This window comes from Staurois parvus, unplaced genomic scaffold (genome assembly GCF_062004578.1).
Source record: "Staurois parvus isolate SC_StPar_1 unplaced genomic scaffold, SC_StPar_1.0 ptg000592l, whole genome shotgun sequence".
Classification (NCBI taxonomy): Eukaryota; Metazoa; Chordata; class Amphibia; order Anura; family Ranidae; genus Staurois; species Staurois parvus.
Genome location: NW_028318388.1, coordinates 288,268 through 309,787, shown reverse-complemented (window position 1 = coordinate 309,787; position 21,520 = coordinate 288,268). Strand labels below are relative to the sequence as shown.

Here is a 21,520-nt window from a genome sequence, read left to right as displayed (position 1 = left end):
AAGGTTCTAAGTGTGTCGTTAATATAAAACTGAGAGAGATATTTTAGCCCCAGTTGAGACCAGGCATCAAAACCTTTAAATTTATTTACAATGAATGCCAAATCAGGGTACATGAGGGTAAGTAGAGTAATGCTTAATCTGTTTAATTTCAATCCATACTTTATGTAGTAACTTTAATGTTGGGAACTCCCGCCTCCAACTGCGAGATGAGGAGCTAATTAGCAGGGCGACTTAGCAATAACCCTTAGATGGGATCATTTAAATCAGGAGTCCCCTTACCAATTTTGAGATAAAATTGGTGCAGCGCTACCCCAGTCCTACACTACTCCTGCACTAGCATACCCCAATATACCATCAGGTTAAAAAATAGACAAATAAATAGTGTTGCATAACCAATTTAAAAAACTCTGTGTATAGAATAGACAAAAACTTATATAAATCATCCAAGTATGGTCTAATGACTCAGATTCACCAGAAGAGACGTGACTTAATTGTTGCAATTGGGGAGCTAAAAAATAGAATTTGACATTAGGGCCACTAGCCTTCCCCTGTCCTTAGGTAATTGTAGTGTGGAGTTTTTAATATGTGAGGGATTGTGCTTCCAAGTGAACTCCCCAACTAAAGTACCTACCCACCTGAACCAGGTCTGAGAGAGCCATACAGAGGATTTGTGTAATAGGTAGAGGATTTGGGGTGACCAAATTATTTTTTTTTTAAATTGACTCTCCCTATCACCACGAGTGATAATTTAATTAATTATATTTTAAATTCAACCAGTATGCATAATTTAAATTTTACTTGATTCAGTCTTGTGTCTCTCCTATGCAGCAGAACTCAGACTGAGAGAGGGAGGAGCAATGCTGGGGACCAGTAAGGTGTCCTGCATTCACATAGGCTGCTCCTTAGCTGTGTAATCACAGGTTGACGGCAGGGACGTGACCTAGAAGTGTTGAGCAGCCTCCCTGGCGGTATTCCCGAGTGTAGCTCAGGGCAAAGTTTCAGCACCACAAGCGGTAACCCCGAGCTACACTCGGACTTACCATGCGGCGCTGCTCCACGATCCCTCGATCACTTACCTTGTCCTGCGCTCCCGCGATGTCCCTCCTGCAGTGTCCCCGGCAATGTAATCCGGCGGATGCCAGCATTTGTCTTCTAGGTTCCGTCCCCTGTGAGCGTCGGGATGTACTGGGGACGGAACTGGCGGGAAATTTGAAAATTACAAAAAGTGACATTCACTAAATACACTAAAATCACATAGTATAACATTCCTGTATCAAACCATTTCACATACATTTTGTCCCGAGTGCTTTGTCCGGCGCCCTGCCTGCATTTTTACTGTTCTTTCTGCCTGGAAACTGAGAAACGTCCATGGCGTCCAAAAAGTGTCCCTTTAGGTCAAAAGCGGTTTTAGACCGGCTAGAGAACAGCGATAGTAAATCAGAACCACTTGCAGAATTGAGTGATAATGATTCGTGGGGGAAATTCCTCATCAGACACTGAAAACGATTCTGCGACTTTGCTCAGCGATGTGCGAACTTGGCGCTATATTTCACATTTCAGTGTTTTTGGTTTGATTATATTATTGAATTAAATTTATTATTATTATATTTTTTTTATGATTATTTATTAAATTGTAATTTATGATTTCGTGTTTCAAGTTTTATCATACCCGGGATGTTTACTAGACTCTTGTTCGGACAGATTTCAGTGAGTTATTCCTAAAAATTACAGGCCTACAATAAAAAAAATACATATTTCCATGCAAAAAAATGTACCGCTTTGAGCACAGAAATAGGGACATAATCAGACCGCTAGGGAGGTTAACTGCATTAGACACAAGTCAAGCCAACAACTGGCTGTGCTATATAAATCTTATTACTGGGTAGATGGAAGTGAAATCCTTTAGCAGGTAGAGCAGCTTAAAATATCTATTTCAGCTGTGTATTTAACTATTCCGTGGCATTCCGATTTAAGCTGATAGCCTGCATTTGTTTTTGGAGCTGTACTGGTTCCCAGTTTCCTCCACAACTATCCTTCAGTTAGGTCTGTTATATAGATCTGTATATGGAAATGTACTATTTAAAGTGTAAATCCTCAGGGTATGTCTGCCCTCTGCTGACCACCTGTAGGCAAATAGGTTTGCTGAAATGAAGCTTCTAGTAAAGATGTACTGGGAGCTGCTGTATGGTAATGTATTCAAATTAATGGATACTTTGTGAGTGGCAAAAGGCTCCATTGAAGAGCACTGTGTGTTTATACAGATTCTCCACTCTCCATTTGAAAAGTGGAAACATCTTTTAAAGTGAACCTGTCACCGATTTAAAGTACTGTATATAAATCCTAATAATGGACTCTTTCTCCCATCCCTGTGAGCTGCAGAACCCCTTCTCCCCATATGTTATGGATATATGGAGGGGGCGGTGTGCATAGTCCTAACCCACCTTATCCTGGTGACTCTCTAGATATAGTGCATTCTGAGTGTTGCCATCATATTACAGGATATAAGTTGCTAGCATGATCATCAGGTTGAAAAGAAAATAATGCAACCCGGTAAGCTGCAGTATACTTCATTTTTGCTCTTGGGTTTAAATACATTTCAAATATGTATCAAGGATGTTGAATTCATATCTCCTGATGCCCAGGACATGCAGTTCCGGGCGCTGGGCAGGTAGTTTTCTTTTATACTTTTAAGCCCTGCTGCGGGCAAGCAACAGGGCTCACCTGTCAGGTGAAAGCATTCGGGCGGCAGCGCTGCCACCCCTTGCTTCCACACAGCCCACTATGTCTCCCTCCGACGCCCCGACCGCTATGTTCCTGATTCCGTTTCCCATCTGTGGGTCTGGGACCAGTCAGTGGCTGCCGGCGGGTATAGGGGAGGGAGGAGAGAGGACACATATGCTCCCCCTCCCTTCTTGTCCTGAACCAAAAGTGATGTGACGTCACTTCAGGGGTCCCCATTGACAAATTCCTGGCCATCAAGGCCAGGAAAGAACGTAATGCGGTGCGATGTGCACTGCATTACATTCAGTGTAGTACAGAGGATACATGCAGGATTTTTTAGACCCTGGATGTCTCAAAAAAGAGAACCTGTCCCCAAGTAAAACAAATTTTTTTTTATTTTTAAAAAATCAACATTACACCCAAGCATATAACCCCTCCAAAATCGTAAAAGCACGTGTTGGGCAGCCTGCGTATGAAAACAACAATTGCAATACACATGTTGCATATCGCCGAGCACGCCAGAATGAAAGCAATAATCCTAGCAACAAGACTTCCTCCGTAACGCTAAACTTATGACCAATAAAGGGATTTAAAAGCGTCACCTATAGAAAATATAGGATACTAAAGTTTGCTGCCATTTCACAAGTGCACGCAAGTTTAAGGTTTGACATGTTGGATATCTGTTTAATCGATGCAACCTCGTCTTTTATATTTTACAAAAACAGTTGGATGATTTATTGCTTTTTTTTGCCCTAAAATTAACTTAAGTGTATTTTTTACTGAAATTTTGTGATAATATTGTGTGACATAAAAATTTGGAACTACCGCTATTTTTCTTCAGGCCTCTAGGGCCAGTTCACACTACATGCGTTTCAGTTGTTTTTTTTTTCTGCATCCATAACGCACAGAAAGTAGGCTATATGGTTGTCAATGTCCTAGTTCACATCAGTGTTTGTAGTTAAAGTGCGTTCCGGTTGCAAAAAAAAAAGTAGAACATGCTGCATTTTTTTTTTTGCACAGAACTGCACTGGAATGCGATAAAATGCACCAAAAATGCACTGGAACGCACATGTCCCTATTTAAATTGACGAAAAAGAGAGGGGTGGGGGAATGAACGGGGATGCATAAAAATGCACTGGAACACATCCAGAACATGCCAAATACACGTCAAAAATGCATATGCAAAAACGCATCTGGAATGCATCTGGACTGCATTTCTATACTGTGAACCAGCCCTGAATGATTTTTTAAACGTGTGCAAAAAATGGAAAAACCGCTCTGACAGCAAAAGGGATAAAGGATAAGCCTGACACTACCCTTTCCTGACCAGCAGCCAATCGGTGCTCATTACACTGCAAGGTCTCTCCCCTCCCTGCTAGTCCCCGGGTGCTGTGCTGTAGACAGGCAGGGAGGGGAGGAGGAGATATACAGCACAATGTTAAAATTATTGAACGTTTAAGTTGACATAAAGCCCCTTTTGTTTATAAAAGCCCCAGACATTAATTAAAGCACCTCCGATTTTAAATATGGTTTTGGCTTAAATTTATTTATTTATTTTTTTTCATGACAAGTAGATTGGGGCACCGATTTAGTCCCTGGACAAGTATTTTTTTTAAACATTTCCACACCCCTGTGTAATCTAAGAATGTGGCAAAAGGTACCCATCTATTCCTCCTAAATTTTGGTACCTGGGAACTTCTCCCACCATGGTTGCTCTGTTCATATTTTTAAAGCTCGACTTCTTTGAATTGGCTGTAAGCCCCCTCACTAACACTAGAGGTGGTTTTATATTAGTTGGTGGCCAGCTATACATACAATCTGACCAAGAGGCAAGTGCCAACGGGATGTGGGTGACCCACCGCAAGCAACGGCTAACAATTGGGAAAAAGCAATTGCAGTAGAATGAAATATTCCATCCTGACCAATCAGTTCTTCCCCCAAGCTGGGATACCTAGATGCAGCGGGGAAGGCCTGCAGGCATATGAACATTCCTTTATCTGTTCCCAAATGGTTGTAGATAAAGTCATTAAACGGAATGGCCACATTTCGATCCATGCACGGGCACAGAGCTTGCACAGAAGTCCACCTGCTGATCGACTTCTGTACAATTGCCTTGTCAGATTTTTCCCATTCAATCAGCGCCGCAGGCTGTAGCCTGCAATTATGATCAGTGTATTCTAATGGCATCCCCATCCACATTGATATGGGGGAATCGAGTCAGGTTTTATTTATTTTTTGTTCAACCCACTGGTTGATCAAAAAAAAACGATTCATCTATGGGCAGCTCAGTGGACATCCTCTATAGCCCTGGTGCCCAACCTGCAGCCTGAATGCCACATATGGCCCCTTGGTGTATGATGTGCAGCACTCAGACCTAAGCAGTTTGTAGTGGGAACATTGATTACGGTAATAGCATTGAGCTCTACTAGTCTCATGCGACATGTTCCCAACTTCGTATTGCCTTCTGCAGCATATCCCCAGCCAAAAATGTATCCTGCCCACACTCTCTGATCCTTGTTTCCTCTAATAGGTCTGCAGGTTCTGACAGTCCTCCCAAGCATTACATATATTGAACATTCAAACTAAAAAAAAATCCCAGCGTCAATCAAAGAAAGTATACAATTATGCAGCTGTGCACCAGTGAAAACCACCAATAATAAATAACACAAAAAACAGCGCAAAAATTAAATACATAAAAATAATCACAAATAAATAAATGTCCGTGCAAAAATATATATATAATATTTCAAACATAAGTCCTTATTTTCCCAAAAGGATTTTCAAACCAATGTTTCAAAATGTGCTTCCACCTAATCACCACGTGAAGAATAATATTGACCGCACTCACCAGATGGAGGTGAGTAATAAGCCTCATAGGATATAAGGGATCCTATAGCCCCTCCAAAGGAACTCAAATCGCCTTCACCCTGCTTAGATACAGCAATCGACTCCACCCTACTTCTCCATGGAATCCTCAATAGTGTGCAAGGAAAGAAAGGCTACATAGTGTAATACTGCCACTCAATACCATATAAATCCATAGAATAAGGACACTCACATGTTTCAATAAAATAACAGGCCTTGTTTAATAGCCTCAAAGGCTTCAAAGGAACAAGTTTCCAAACTGTAAATATAGGGATCTCACGCTTTAAGGATCACTATAGAGGATGACCAGCTTTCCACCTCAAAAATGGCTGCTTTAACCGCAAAAGTCGGCGTGCGTTCCAAATACCGGAAGTGACGTAGGCCAAGAAGACGGCAGACCGGAAGTGCATCAATGCATTTCGCCCCACCCACAGTCTTGAAAACGCCCTGTGGGTGGGGCGAAATGCATTGATTTAAAGTAGCTGCTCTTGGTGGTACTCTTGGTTAGAACTGTTAGTAGTGTGTCAGTTATTTCCATGTGAAAGCAGGAAAATCTGTATCTGAAATGTTGAGCCCTGAAAGGTGTCCATGTTTTTCATATAAACTGTTTGTTTCTGAAGGCATGACGATGGACTACTGGAGGTGGTGGGTGTTTATGGATCATTCCACTGCGCTCAGATTCAGGTGAAGCTGGCAAACCCGGTCCGTCTCGGCCAAGCGCACACTGTGAGGGTAAGTGTTGGTGCAGCTGTTGCTCCTTAGCCCTGTTACTCTTTTTTTCTTTTCCTTTTTTTTTTCAGGTAGAGTCTGCCTGATATAATGATCAGCTTTTAGAAATTAGGCTTATAAAATTAAAGTACATGAAAATGTTTTGTTTTTATTTTGGCTGAAGTAATGAATGGTTAAATCTCCCATCAGTTTTATTTGTTGCCCATTTGGTAGCGCAACATTTTATGCATTAAGGTACAAAAACCTTTGACAAGCAGCTCCCCTCCCCCAGTGCCCCCTAAATACTTAGCTGAGGCCGATCTCGAACCAGTGATGTGTACCAGAACAAAGGCTCTCTCGGGTCTCTCTCTCCTCATTGGCTCAGACACAGCAGTTGGGGGCCATAGGCTCCTACTGCTGTCAGTCACAGCCAGTGAGGAGGGAGCCGGGAGGGGTGGAGGTTGTGGGCAAGGCTGAGCTGCGTGCTGTGGGTCTTATGGACACACAGAGGTGGCTCGAGAGCCAGCATGCACAAGTGCCCCCAGAGCAAGGGGATTTCTATGGGGGCACTCGGCAAGGTGGATCCGAGAAAAGGAGGATCGGGGCTGCTCTGTTCAAAACCATTACACAGGGCAGGTAAGTATAACAAGTTTTTTTTTAAAAAAATTGTGCCTTTTCAATCAGTTTAAGCTGCAAAAGCAGCAGGTTTACACTTGCCACAACCCTGATGCTTTGCTTCACAGCTGCAGCAGGTTTTATACCCCCTGTGTCCACTGAATGTGATCCATTCAAGTGAATGGGACTGCGCTGCAACTGCCCTGCACCCATGCGATGGCAGGCAGCACTTAGGGGGTTAAAACAGGCTTTAAAGAGATGACATATTGCCTCCTTACCTCCTGTCAAATGCCTCTGAAAAGCAATTTGAACTTTTCAGAAATAGTGGCAGCGATTGCCTCTAGTGTAAATGAACTCCTATATATAAGTGATTGACACTACAACCTTCTCTGAGGTCTGACACCAGGTATTTTGGTGGCTGCTGCGAGAGAGGAAAGTGTGGTGGGGCAGCACCAGGGGCAGACTGACAACTCATGGGGCCCCCGGGCAATAGGGGATCATGGGGCCCCTGTGTCCTTTCCCAAACTCAAAAAAGCCTATTAAAAAGGTACCAGGGGCATCTCATGGGGCCCCCTACTGACCCCGGGCTCTCGGCAGCGCCCGAGTTTCCAAATGGTCAGTCCGCCCCTGGGCAGCACTGGATAGGAGTGAGTGAGCTTTACTCAGACCCTGTCATCACTTTTGCCTGAATCGACAAGGTCCCTTTAACCCTTTCTCTGTGGGCATTGGTGTATTTATTTCCTGTGCTGCCCTAGGCAACACTAAAATTGGGTGCCCCCCACCCCACGAGCAAGCCCCCAACCCGCTATCGCCACTGCCACCACCACAGCCCATCACCGCAATCCCCCCGCCACCCCGACCCACCACGACCACCTAATTCATGCACTAACTTTAACCTCCACAATGACAGAATCGGCCTGCCATCCCCGCACCCTCCACATGAATTCTACTAAATCTAAACCACAAAGTTTCATTGAGTTAATATATAATAAAGATGTACATTTTTAAATTTTGCCTTTTTGTGAAGCGAAGAAAATCACAAACCTTTTTTTTTTTACCTTTTAAGCAACATTGGTGACAGTATTTACACCATATTTGACAGGTTTTCTTTGGAGAAATATCAGTGGTCTAAATCTTCTCCCCTGCTGCCTGTTTCTATCTACTGATCACAGAAGTGAAAGGCGTGTTTAAGAACCTCCCTGGTCGCCATCCTGAAACACACAAGCTGGCAATAAGACCAGTGTCCTGGCTTCATGGCTGTTTCATTGCCAGTTTTTGTATTGAGCGAGAGCTGGGTGGGGTAGCGGGGTTACAGCAGGAGGGGGGTACACAAGAGTTGGTTGGAGATTGGCACTGCAGGAGGAGGGCACACATAGGGAAGACAGCAAGTGGCAGAGAGCACACAGAGGGAGGAGGAAACAATGTGGCAGTCACATTGTTTTATGATTGGTTGCTTGTCTACGTCTAAGGGCCCCTTCTACTATAAGTTCATGGTCGCTGATTCACCCATGAGCTTATAGCCGAAAGTATTGCACCTGCCGTGAAGGTCTACTGGAATCAAATCTGTTCCATGGTAACTGTTACGCCAGTGGTAGTGAAGTTAAAGGTATGCTTTTGCACTTTTAGGAACTCACCATGTAGCGTTGCTGGTAAAGTAGTTCTAAGATGAAGTTACTCTCATGGTCTCTCATGGCTGTTGTTTTCTTGTTATTTTGTAGTTAATTTTGAAGAATTCCAGAATGCCAATGCAGGTGGACGGTGAACCCTGGGCTCAGGGACCATGTGAAGTCACTATCACTCATAAGACGCACGCTCTCATGCTGTACCATTTAGGGGAACAAACTGATGATGACGATGAAGATGAAGACCCTTCAAGTGATTCCGACCAAGATATCCCACAGGATGTGAGCGACAATGACAAAAAGGCATAGGAAATGGCAGCTTAATGAGATACCTTTTTAAATGCTTTCATATACTGCAGATCCTTCTGCCTATCAGCACTCTATTTATTTATTTCATTGCACTTCATGTTTTTGTTTTGTTTTTGTTTTTTTAATTTAAAAAAACCTTCTGTGTCATGCAAGGACCATGGGGGATTTTATTGAGCTGGGCAGAGTAGGAAGCAGATTGTAGAGCAAATTGTGGCTAGGACAAAAATAACCTCTGGATCATAACATTAACTGGAGATTTGGAAAACTGAGAGATACCTTAAAGGGTTAGTTCACCTTTACAAAAAAAAACTTCCTATGCAAGTATGGCGCACTTGTAGAAAAAAATAAACAGTGCAGCTTTGACTAAAGTTGGTTAGTGTTCTTTCTATAGGTGTAGGCCATATACTGTACATATTTCCTGAAGCCTGAAAAACTCCCAGCCAATTCAAACCCCCTCACATGCACTCTCTCTCCCCTGTTGCATCAGCTCTGAGCTCAGCAATGCTGCAACGGAGATAATGGGTCACATGTGCTGGGGTTTGAGAGCTCCCTCCTTGATGGTTCGGGTGAGCAGTGACAGCTGGGAGTATTTTGGTAAAGGTGAACTAACCCTTTAATAACATAATGACATCTGCAATCCACTGAACCGAACCACACTTTAATCTAGTAGAGGTTTTGAAATGTGAACCTGTCGGAGAATTTAATATTTCAAACTGATATTTATCAAAGCAGGTTTGGGGTTCCTTTGTTTTAATTTTTTTCTGAGTTTATATATTTTTATAACTTATCTACCGTTTCCCCCAAAATAAGACCTACCCCAAAAATAAGACCTAGTACTATTTTTGGGAATTTCTGAAGTATAAGACCTACCCTGAAAATAAGACCTAGTTGTGATCAGCTGTTCCACCACCTCTGGCACTGGCCCTGTGTACACCAATATCTACTGTCTCCTATAAACACAGAAGTGCGGCTTTTGTGTTTCCAGTTGACAATCCCTCTTGTAAGTAACAGCACCATCCACTCCCACAGAACCTCCCTACCTCTGTACTTACTGTGGGACAGGGAAGGAACAGATATCTGAGGGTGCAGTATGTTAAGGAGTGCGGCAGTGCATCTCATCCTGCAGCCTAATGCATGGAAGCCAATGCCCCAGGGGTGATCACTGGCCAATAAGGAAGAGGCGGAGTGGTGAATGCGCTTGGTGCACTGTGTGGGAAGATAGGACCCGAAGCTCACTACTGCATCCCCTGTCTGCAACTCACCCCTGCACCCTGTCTGCGGCTCATCTCTGCGCCCTGTCTGCGGCTCATCTCTGCACCCTGTCTGTGGCTCATCTCTGCACCCTGTCTGTGGCTCATCTCTGCACCCTGTCTGTGGCTCATCTCTGCGCCCTGTCTGTGGCTCATCTCTGCGCCCTGTCTGAAACTCACCTGTCATTTCACCTCTGCAACACCTGACTGCAGCTCACAACTGTCATCTGTCATCAGCCGGCCCTCTCTATAGTAACCCTCATCCACAACTGCCTGCAGCTCACCTCTGCACCCCCTGTCCACACCTGTACATTAAAAAAATAAGACCTACCCTGAAAATAAGACCTAGTGTGTTTTTTTGAGCCCAAAAAAATATAAGACAGTGTCTTATTTTCGGGGAAACACGGTATTCTTATGTCTATTTTTGTAGTATTTGTAGAAAATCTGTATTTTTACACCTGCTCTTTGTAAGGGTTTTGCACAGAGCAGCCCCGATCCTCCTCTTCTCAGGTTCCCTGCTGACACTCCAAGCTCCTCCTCCCTGCCAATTGCCCACATAACAAGCCGCTTGCTATTGGGGCATTTGTGCGTGTGTCCATAGACACACACAGTGTGGCTTAGCCACACCTCCCACCTCTCCTCACTGGCTGGGATTGCTGTCTCTCAGCCAATGAGGAAAGAGAGAGCTGAGAGAGCCGATGCTCTCGTGCACATTGCTTCATTGAGATCGCACTATCAAATCGGGCCAGATTGGGTTGGGGGGGAGGGCAGACCACAGAAGATTTTTTTACCTTGATGCATAGAATGCATTAAGGTTAAAAAAAAAAAGAACCTTCTAGCTTTACAGCCACTTTAATTTTTCGCATGGTGACCTGGGATCTCTCGAACATGGCTGCAAGCCTCAAACCTAGAAGCTTTGGGACACCACCTAACCTCTTACTATCCAATCGAATACCGCAGAGGAGGGGCGGACTGACCATTCGAGCACTCGGGCACTGCCCGAGGGCCCAGGATCAGTAGGGTGCCCCATGAGATGCCCCTGGTACCTTTTATTGGCTTTTTCATAGGCTTTTTTGGGTGGGGGCGAGGACACGGGGACTCCATGATCCCCTATTGCCCAGGGGCCCCATGAGTTGTCAATTCACCCCTGCCTCAGCGGCAGATAGGCACTAAGTTGCAGAGTGAGGTGGTAAAGGACAAGTCCAGGCTTTGCAGTCAGACAAGTCAAGCATAGTTCTTGCTGTGTGCATTAGCAGGTTTTGAAATCCCAGGCCACAGACAACAGAACAATTTATCATTTTGGATTGATAAATTCTGTGATAGATTCCCATTACACAGATGTATTTTTTTCCCTTCTTTATTATTAGAGGGGTAGAATCAATAAATGAAGTTGATAAAAACTCGGCCCAATTTAAATAGTTCAACTTCACCTATTTACAAATGGGCCAGGTATTCTCTTTTTTTTTTTTTAATGCAAAACCTAAAGCATTGAAATAGGGCCTTGCTCACCAACCACTTCATAAAGTATAGTTCTGTGTACTATGTCAAGGATTTGCTCAGTTGAGGCTTCTAGAACATAAATGATCTCTCTCTGGAAAATGTGAAGGTGACCATTGTACTGCTGCTGTTTAACACTGGTGACTTAAAGCAGAATTCTTGGCAAAAATCATAATCTTTTTTCGCTTCCTGCAACCTCCATGTTTACAGTTCAACATCCATCTCCTCCAGAAATCATGACAATGGTTGTCGCTTGTCTGATGCTTAACTGTCTGGTTGCATAGTGAAGGAGCCTTAGCACATTAAAGCCTCATGTACACTGGACACTTTATTGTTTTGTCTATTGCACAGGTTTGGTGTTTAGCCCTGATGCATGAGATCTCTCTGGATTGGTGTGGACGGAAAGCACAGGCAAACTCTCCAGCCCTGCTGTCAGCAGCCTGTAAAACTTAAAATAAAGTGCAGCGCTAAAACATGGATGATAACCAGTAAATTAAATGCACACAGAGGGACCTCCCGAGGATCACCCCATTACCAGGCTGTACCTATATAGGACCTCCGGCTACCTGAGACTTCTATATGCACATTAAGATTGCGCTTCTGGTGAGTGGGCAATCTTTCCATACTCTCACATCTGGATGCAGGATTAGTACCCGCACTGGGCATATCAAGTCACAATATTATACCTTGGACTCTTTATTTACTTATTTATAGTACATACTATATGGGACATTCATGCTTATGTATAATATTTGCATTTAATTTACTGGTTATCATCCATTTTATAGCGCTGCACTTTATTTTACATTTGCTTGTTTTAGAAAGGTTTTTTGTGGTTCCTTTTGATGCATTTAGCTGCTTTTATGTGCGCTCGCTAGTCCTTACACTTTCATATAGCCTGTAAAACTTAGGTTGTGTGCTGAGTTGTACCAACACTTAGGGCAGTATGTGCCCAGGGGTGAATGTCTGTAACACAAGCAATATGCGTATGGGCATTTGTCCCTAAACACCCAGTACATCCGACCAGCAGCCATTTTCAGACTGTCATAGACTTTAACAGACTGCTGGCTGTGGTGATGGACGATGCACTCATGCTGCCCGCACCAAAACACTAAATGGTGTATGAGATCCTGGAATTTTAGTGCTTTACTGTGGCTAAATCTGTGCAATAGATAAAAAAAATAGAACCCTGATTGGCTTTGAGTGCTGACTCGCCCTCTGTCCATCTGAGTGCTTCTCTGCTGGAGATTACAGGAAATGGATATAAAGACAGAGTTGGGTATTTAAACTAGCTGTACTTATAAACATTTTTAATTATTTTATATATCTTGATCAATGGATATTTTTGCCTTCTACTTTCAACATAGCCAATAAATTCCCCCATGGTTTGTTTTTTATGATATATGTGTGTCATGTTTACTTCCCTCAGAGTTGAATGTCATTTGATAACACTGTAACTGTATTTTATCTGTTGTCACAGCATAAGTGAATTTGTGATACAAGAAAGCAGTAATGTTAGCAATTTGGACATCTCTGGTGCTGCCGAGAAACATTTGAAGGATACCAGACATGCTATGTGCTGCAGTGATGGGATCTAAATAGAGGATGTTTTGTAGGAGTAATTTTCCGTTCATTTGAACAGTAAAGTGGACATCATTTTGTAGGAGAACTAATGCTGTAAAGGGAAAAGTTTATCTTTGTAGCTTCCTCTTTCTTCCAGTCAACATCTCAGAACCACAGTGTTTCCAATTTTTATCTGTAGTCCTCTCTTTTACTGCAATGTCTTAGAACATTAATGGCTACTGAGTGTAACACTCACACAACAGATTTATTTCTCAAGCTTCCTCTCCCCAGCTTGCTGTCTGTAGATTTTTCTTATATTTTCAAAACTTGTTGGCAGGCTATCCAGTTTAGATTTCAATCCAACTGGAAATCTTTTGATTTCCTCCATCCATGCCAAACAGTGTAGATGGAGAAATTTCTGCTGTAGGATATTGTATTCTTCCTCGTGGCTTTCTATAAACACAAACACTGATTACACCTATTAGGATGCAGTCGTCGTTCCGCTGACAGTTTTCCACCCTTATGCTTCCATTTTTTTTTTTTTTAAATTACATTTTGATCTGGGAGTTAGCGTCAGGGTTACCCATAGCTTGAATTTTGTTTAAATTCCTGCTGGCCATGTATGGGCAGTTTAAAGTGGTTCTAAAGCCTAAAGGATTTTTTTTTATAAATAAGGTAAAAACCCTCCTGTACGTTAGGATTCCCCCAGCCCCACAAATATGTACCTGAGCCCGATCTCGATCCAGTACTGAGCATGAGAGCAGCGGCCCTCTCTGTTCTCTCCCTCCTCACAGGGCAGATTGATTGCAACGAGAGCCATTGGCTCCTGCTGCTATCAAACCATTCCAACGACATAGAAGTAGGGAACAGGGCCAAGCCTCAGCTTTCTATGTCTATGGATGCACTGTGATGAGGCTCAGGAATGAGCCCATATGGGTGCTCCTGTCTCTCTTCTTTTTTGAGTGCCCCCATAGAAAGCAGCTTTCTATGGGGCACTCACCAAAGAAGAGAGATAGGAGCACTGGTAGGGGACCCCAGAGTAGGAGGACCAGGGCTGCTCTGTGCAAAACCATTACACAGAGCAGGTAATTATAATAATGTTTATTATTTTAAGGCAAAAAAAAAATTAAGCTTTACAATCACTTTAAGTCTCCTCCTTGAAGCTTCAGATTTTTGTTTTGTAGTGCTCTATTGCAGATTTTCTTTCTTTCTCTCTTTTTCTCTTTCTCTCTTTCTTTCTCTCTCTTTTTCTTTCTCTCTTTCTTTCTTTCTCTCTTTCGTTCTCTCTCTCTTTCTCTCTTTTTCTTTCTTTCTTTTTTTCTCGCTTTCTCTCTCTCTCTCCCTCTCTCTCCCTCTCTCCCTCTCTCTCTCTCTCTCTTTCTCTCTTTCCTTCTTTCTTTCTTCTTCTCTCTCTCCCCCCCACCCCTCTTTCTACCCCCCCCCCTCTACCCCCCCCTCTCTATTTTTTCAAGTTTGGCCAATCTAAATATGTATTAGCCATGCCTGTGGGATTCCCATGGAAGCTGGAAATAACTGTAGTAGGCACGACTACAGTGATTACCACATGCTTCTGGATCCCATGGCAAGCTGCTGCTTACCCAATAAAGAAATTCGCTCACTTGGGATGAGCACCATTCAGAGAGCACTGCATTTTCTCAATAAATTGCACAAGGAAAAGGTAGGGATTGTGACATTATCACTCCACCTCACTCCAATCAGAGAATGCTTTGCATTCATTGAGAAAATATCAAGTGTTCCTTGAATGGTGCCCTTGTCAAGCGAGCAACCTCCTGTGTTCACAATGCAGCAAGACACCCGTTCAGTACAGGACCTGGAAGCAAGTAGTGATCACTGTATTAGCGATGCCTATTACAATGATTTCTAGCTTCTAGAGGCATCCTGCAGCTGTGGCACATACAGACTTATATGGCTCCTAGCTGGATCAATGTTACTATGTAAAAATTGCCATATCTAAACTTCAGCTTTGACTTCTCCTCTGTAGCTCCCTCCCTATTCCCACCAACCAGTTACTATAGTACCTGTCCACATGTCCCCACAACATCCGCTGTCTCTGCATTTTTACCTCTTCTCAGCACAGCGCTAACTCAATGCTCATCCTGACCCCTATCACTAACATTGTTATATGTAATAGAGGGTTTGTGTAGAATGAAGGTGTGGTTAACTTGAGACAAAGCAGATCTTCATAAATCCATGTGCTAAAATGTTACAAATACTTTTTTTTAACCTTTCTTTTACTTTTTACAGCATTATGTCTGCTACATAATGACAGCGTTACCAGCGCCTGTAGCACACCATCATTTAGCGCCAATGTGTTACAAGGTCTTCAAGGTGAAACGGGTGTTCTTTTTATAACAGGATCTTTTGAATATAGATGTACAGCAGGTTAACAATAATGTATCTTATTTGTATGGATTGTATAAACATTCCTATAGCGAAAGTGACTTGTTTACAAAAATGGGGTTGTAAGTATGGTTTTCCTGTACCGAGCCATTACTGCTAAGCAGTTTATTTTTTTATTAAGTGATCACTTCATGGGTATAGCCAGCTGAACCTCATATCTCCTAAAACACTTATATATATGAAGAATCCAGAACAGGTCAGAGGTCATCACTCTTGTTGACTTAGAAATGAAGAAGAGGTATGTTACAAGTGGTTGGTGAAGAAATTGCTGAGGATAAATGAAACGGAGTTGTCGGGTTTAGGTAGGCTTGCCCTATAAGCTGACCATTAATGGTCTCCTAAATGTATATGCTTCTGCACTTGGTCCAAGAGATGAATTCTCAGGGGACTCAGTTTTTGTTTTCAACCAATACTTAAGGATAGTCTTTGTAGAAATGTGTGGCTCTTCCTAGTTTTTAGTCTTGTTGGACTTGTTTTTATATTGCTGGACAGTCTGTCAAATCCTTGTCTAAACTTTATGCACCAAGGCTCCTTTCATATCTTGGAAGATTGTATAATCCAGTCCCTGGAAGTGGTGCAAGTTCTGGGGTGGGCACATGATGGTGCGTAAGGCTGTACAGCTACATATCACTCAGAATTAGCACTGCTTTGGGGAGTATCAGCCTCCATCACTGCAAATGAGCCTTGGCTGTGGTAAGTAGGGTTCTAAAGTGTTTTCTTTAGAGAGCCTTTATATTTTGGTCATGTGAAATCTCTTGAGCTTTTAGATCTGTAGCTACCAAACTACCTTTAACTTTCCATGTACGTTCATAGCTTTTGTGTTTGCACTACTGAAGATAAAGGATTTATGTCTAAGTGCCCATTAGTCAATGACTCTAGATAGCTGTTTTACATCCCTAACTTACCTAAAAGGAAGACATTTTTAGTTGCATTTAGCCATCTAACGCACAGTTTATGTATTGAAGATGTTGTCCTTGTTATTTGAATACTGTATGTGGACAATCCTGGGCTTAAGTAATATGAAGCCATTTATCTAATGCTGCTAAATTTGTTGGAACTACGCCTTTGTTATTTGTTTATTGATTAGTTACTCGTTACTATGTGAACTATGTTTTATATAAGGTGGGAAAACTAATGCCTAGTACACACAATGAGAAAATTGAACGAAAAAAAAAAGTTTTCGGTGCAATCGTTCGATAATCTGATCATTACTACACATCATTCGAGAGCTGATCATGACAGTTCATGCAAAATTATTCGAAGGGACAAGCACGAAAATGTTTCTCATAAGATAACAGAATGAACAATTTTTGTTAAATCAGTACAGTATTCACCCATAAAAAAATCATGTGACCAAGACCGTGCATGCTCAGAAACGAACGAATACAATACAATACAAAACAATTCAAAACATGACATCATCGCAGGAAGTTGTATTCTGTCTTACTAGAATTTTTTTTAACTCTTGATATGAGATTAGCATGCAAAATAAAAAAGGATCATCATTCATCCAATATTCTCATCGTGTGTACCAAGCTTTAGACCCCTTTCACACAGGGCGAAATCCGATTTACTCAGCAGAAAATCTGTCCACTGATCCACTGCTAGGCAGAGCAGGTAGAAGACAGGTCCGTATCCGCTCAGTTTATGCAGAACAGACATGGAAAAAGCCCGCTCTGCTCTATGGTCGGCCAGGCGTAAGTGAACCGGCTGTCCATTTACACCCGACTGTCCTCTGATCCGATCCCATAGACAGAAGGAGGGGGGCGGATTCCCTTCTGTTTTTTTTTTTTGTTTTTTTAGATTGGAGGTAGGAGGGTGTAAATGGACACAAGTTAGTTTACACCAGCCAGTCCAAAGACCTAGACCATCCAATCAGGTCCGCCTGAAAAACTGACATGTGAACCTGATTGGATTGCCCGTGTGAAAGGGGCCTTATTAACTGATCAAAAATTGGACTTCAGCAGTTAGTATAATTGCAACTACAAGTGTTTTACTCTTTACCTGAAGATGAAGAATTTGTATTAACCCAAATTGTTTGAGTCACTGGCCCAGAACAAACAGGGAGATCAAGGGATTTGGAGTAAAGTCAGAAATCCTTATCTGCACTGAGATAGATTGTTTGTTAGAGAATGTACTTCTATGAATACCTATTGGTCTATGTAGCTAGGTAAGGTAGCACCTAATGCAGCAAACAGTCTGTCTCAGAACTGACTGGTGTTATATTAGGGCTCCAGCTTCTCATAGCCCTTCTATTTCCATGAATATTAATGAGCTGGGTGCAGTAAATCACCAAGCTGCCCTTGGTTTATCTTTTTTCTGTGCAACCATCTTAAAGTGACTTTGTCATCATAAAAAAATCTGTTAGCAGGTATAAAGTTCTATAAAGCCACCTAAAGATCCCTCCAGCTGCAGATGCTGCCTATGTTTGGTTCATCATGACGTCCCTCCAGCTGCAGATGCTGCCTATGTTTGGTTCATCATGACGTCCCTCCAGCTGCAGATGCTGCTTACATTTGGTTCATCATGACGTCCCTCCAGCTGCAGATGCTGCCTACATTTGGTTCATCATGACGTCATGTCACTGAGTATTCAAAAGGTGAGGCTGCGCACTGCTTAAGCCTGCTGGGGCTTATTTATTACAGGTACTTATATAATGCCCTCAATTTACGCAGCACTTTGCATGTATTACATTCACATCAGTCTCTAACCCTCAAGGAGCATACAATCCAAGGTCCCTAACCAGGGGTGCACTGACCATTTAGCCACTCGGGCACTGCCCGAGAGCCTAGGGTCAGTAGGGGGCCCCATGAGATGTCCCTGGTACCTTTTCATAGGCTTTTTTGGGTGTAGACGAGGACACGGGCCCCATGATTTCCTATTGCCCGGGGGCCCCATGAGTTGGGAGTCTGCCCCTGTCCCTAACTCACATTCGTACATACACATACTAGGGCCAATTTAGACAGGAGACGATTAACCTACCAGCATGTCTTTGGAGTGTGTGAGGAAACTGGAGTACCCGGAAGAAACCCACTCAGGCACAGGGAGAACATGCAAACTACAGGCAGGTGGTGCCGTGGTTGGGATTCAAACCAACGACCCTAGTGCTGCCAGGCAGAAGTGCTAACCTCTTAGCCACTGTACATATTCATTAAAGCACTACAATAATGCCCAATGAAGGAGGCAACGTGTCAGAGGAAAGGATCAGATTGGAGTTTTTTCTGCTTTTTTCTTTAAAAAGGAAGTGGCTTGTTAGCAAATACCCTCAGCATCTCTCATTCCCTTCTGCTATGGCTCAATGCAAGACCATCCTGAACATGCAAAGCTCAAGCATGTCCCAATGTTGATTGAGCTTGCTTGCCCTCTCCCACCCCTTACATTCCTACTGGCCAAAGATGCAACCCTTGATAGTGACGGGCCAATATAAAGGTGGGGGGATGTGACGCTACCCAGAAATGTCAGGGCATTACCTGTTCAGAATGGCCTGGCTTTTAGGCAGAGGGGAATAAGAGCTGCTGCATGTTTGTGGAAGGACCTCCAGATAACATAAATGACAAAATTAGCTTTTATTGCAATATTTACCCTCCGTCAAGAGAATTCCCCCGTTGTCTGTTTTTTTTCTGTCGCTCCATATCCTTAGTCTGATAGCCAGCATCATTCAACCCACTTCCTTTGAGTCCATGTTGTCCTGAAACAGGAAGAAGGGTCAGCCGCACACCGGAGAATTGATGAATATAGTGTGTATTTATTGATCTATAGGACACACAAAACACCAAGATATGAATAACAGGTCCTGTATTCATATCCTGGTGTTTTGTGTGTCCTATGGATCAATAGATATACACTATATTCATCAATCCTCCGGTGTGCGGCTGACCCTTCTTCCTGTTGCATCGTGTGTGGTGGTGAGCCAGAGGCTGCACCTGTCATAAATTGATCTGGATTGTTTGCCTGAGCGGTATACCTCTGTTCTTTGGATCCAGGTTGTCCTGAACCTGCTCCCAGCTTGTGAATGGACAATGAAAGAAGCTCATCACTTGAGCTTATCACGTGTCTCTTCTATCAGCATGATTCTTGTACTGCTTCTTCCTTTCACACAAAAGCCCTGCTGTACAGGGACTGCAAGAGGCTGATACCATGTCAAACGCAGGTTATTGCACTGCTTGCATTTAAAAAATAAATGTAGGCCCTCGAACCCCTCGTGTATTGTATTGTTTTGTCTCATGTTCTGTCCCCCATGCTAATGTACAGCACTAAGCAAACCCTTTGGCACTATATAAACACTGTATAATAATAATAATGTAGATGTATTATTGATTTGTATCCTTTATCTCCTAGATTGTAAGCTCCAAGGAGCAGGGCCCTCCTATCCCTCTTGTATTGAACTGTATGGTTGCTGTATTGTCTCCCGTTATATTGTAAAGCGCTGAGCAAACTGTTGGTACCATATAAATCCTGTATAATAATAATCTGCCTGGAGTTCAACTTCACTACCTGCTAGCAATTTGACAGAGTCTCTTTAAGCTGGTGCTTCCCAACCATTGTTCTGTGAGTTACAAGTTTTCTTCAGTCTGTGAGTGCTGATTCACACTGATGCAGTGCAGGAAACCGCATGTGAATCGGACAGGAATCGCACCGCTATCCTGTTCAAATCACATTCGATTCTTTGCAGTGCAATTTGAGCCTCTTTATTTTGTATCTCTCAAATTGCACTGCAACCACATAAAAAGGGTGCAGGCACCTTTTTTTCACAGCACTGAAATTGGATCGCATAGGTGTTCACACCCATGCAATCTGATTCAGCCAATCGCACTGCATTTTGCAGCCCCTTTCTGGGGTGTCCGTAACTCAACATTGACACCTGCATCGGTTCGCTGAATGCAGTGCAATTGTGATGCGGTGTGGGAAACGCACAGTAATAGCTGCAAATCACGCACCGCATCAGTGTGAATTGGCACTGAAGATTTCATTCAGTATACCACGTGAGCTACTGCAATAGTAAGATAAAAAGTCCTAAATATATCAATATCATCTTCTGAATAAACTATTGAGTCTGCCTCCGTTAGTTTGTGTAAGTTATATTAATTACTGTTACAAATAGCCCCCTGAAATGTGTTGCCTTATCCCCCCTTGCTATAGGGGAGTGAGGCTTGTATTATGCTGTGAGGGCATCTTATTCCATCATCTGGTTGGTCAGTCACCCTTACAAAGATCACATTTGGAACAGTCAGATTCCATCATCTCCTAGGCTTACTACAGGTGCTGCTCACTTCTACACCATTGTGAGCGCAAGATTGGTGTTCTTTAATTAAACATTGTTTTAATGCACAAAAAAGTGCCCATTCTTTTGCCCTTTTCTAAACCGTTCTAACCCGTGTACAGTGGCAGGGCTTGTACTCTTCATCAGTGATATTCAGTTGTATTGTGACCTTTGACTCCGTTTTATCCAATGAAAGCCACTTAGTAAAGTCTCACACATAGATACGCAAAATTAAAAATGTCAGCAACTCAGTACCACAGTAAATCGTTAATGCTTTAAGTCAGCGGGTAAAATGTTTTTAAACTGTTTACTTGGAAGAAACGTTTACATAACTAAATTTAAAGCGGACCTTTCCACCTTCAACACTAAAAATGAATGGTGCATGCAGCTCTGCATGCTGATTTTAAACCTCTTTCAAGCTATATTTTAAATAAAATATTTATTTTATTAATTGCAATTGTTTAATCCCACTTCCTGGTATATTGAAGCACTAGTGACGCTGTCAGGACTTCACAGCTTTACCCTGGAATGGTTATGTTGCTAGTGACTTCCAGGGAGATCTCATCTGTAAGCTGCGAGATCTTGGGGCAAAGGCCTTTTTTTTCCTATACTATGCCATGGCTTTAGCTACATGAGTGATACTGGGAACAAACTACAAGAAAGAGGCAAGTAACCCCCAGTAACTATCG

General features: G+C 42.8%; 1 protein-coding gene across 1 annotated transcript in view; it reads left to right on the top strand.

Moving 5' to 3' along the window:
* DGKE (diacylglycerol kinase epsilon) overlaps positions 1-16,631 on the top strand; it is a 42,971-nt gene extending 26,340 nt beyond the window's left edge. Inside the window, exons 10-11 of the mRNA XM_089692538.1 lie at positions 6,207-6,318; positions 8,628-16,631. Coding sequence (XP_089548664.1) covers positions 6,207-6,318; positions 8,628-8,840 — 325 coding nt within the window. The 3' untranslated portion in view covers positions 8,841-16,631. The remainder of the gene's footprint in view (positions 1-6,206; positions 6,319-8,627) is intronic.
* The last annotated feature ends 4,889 nt before the right edge of the window (positions 16,632-21,520 follow it).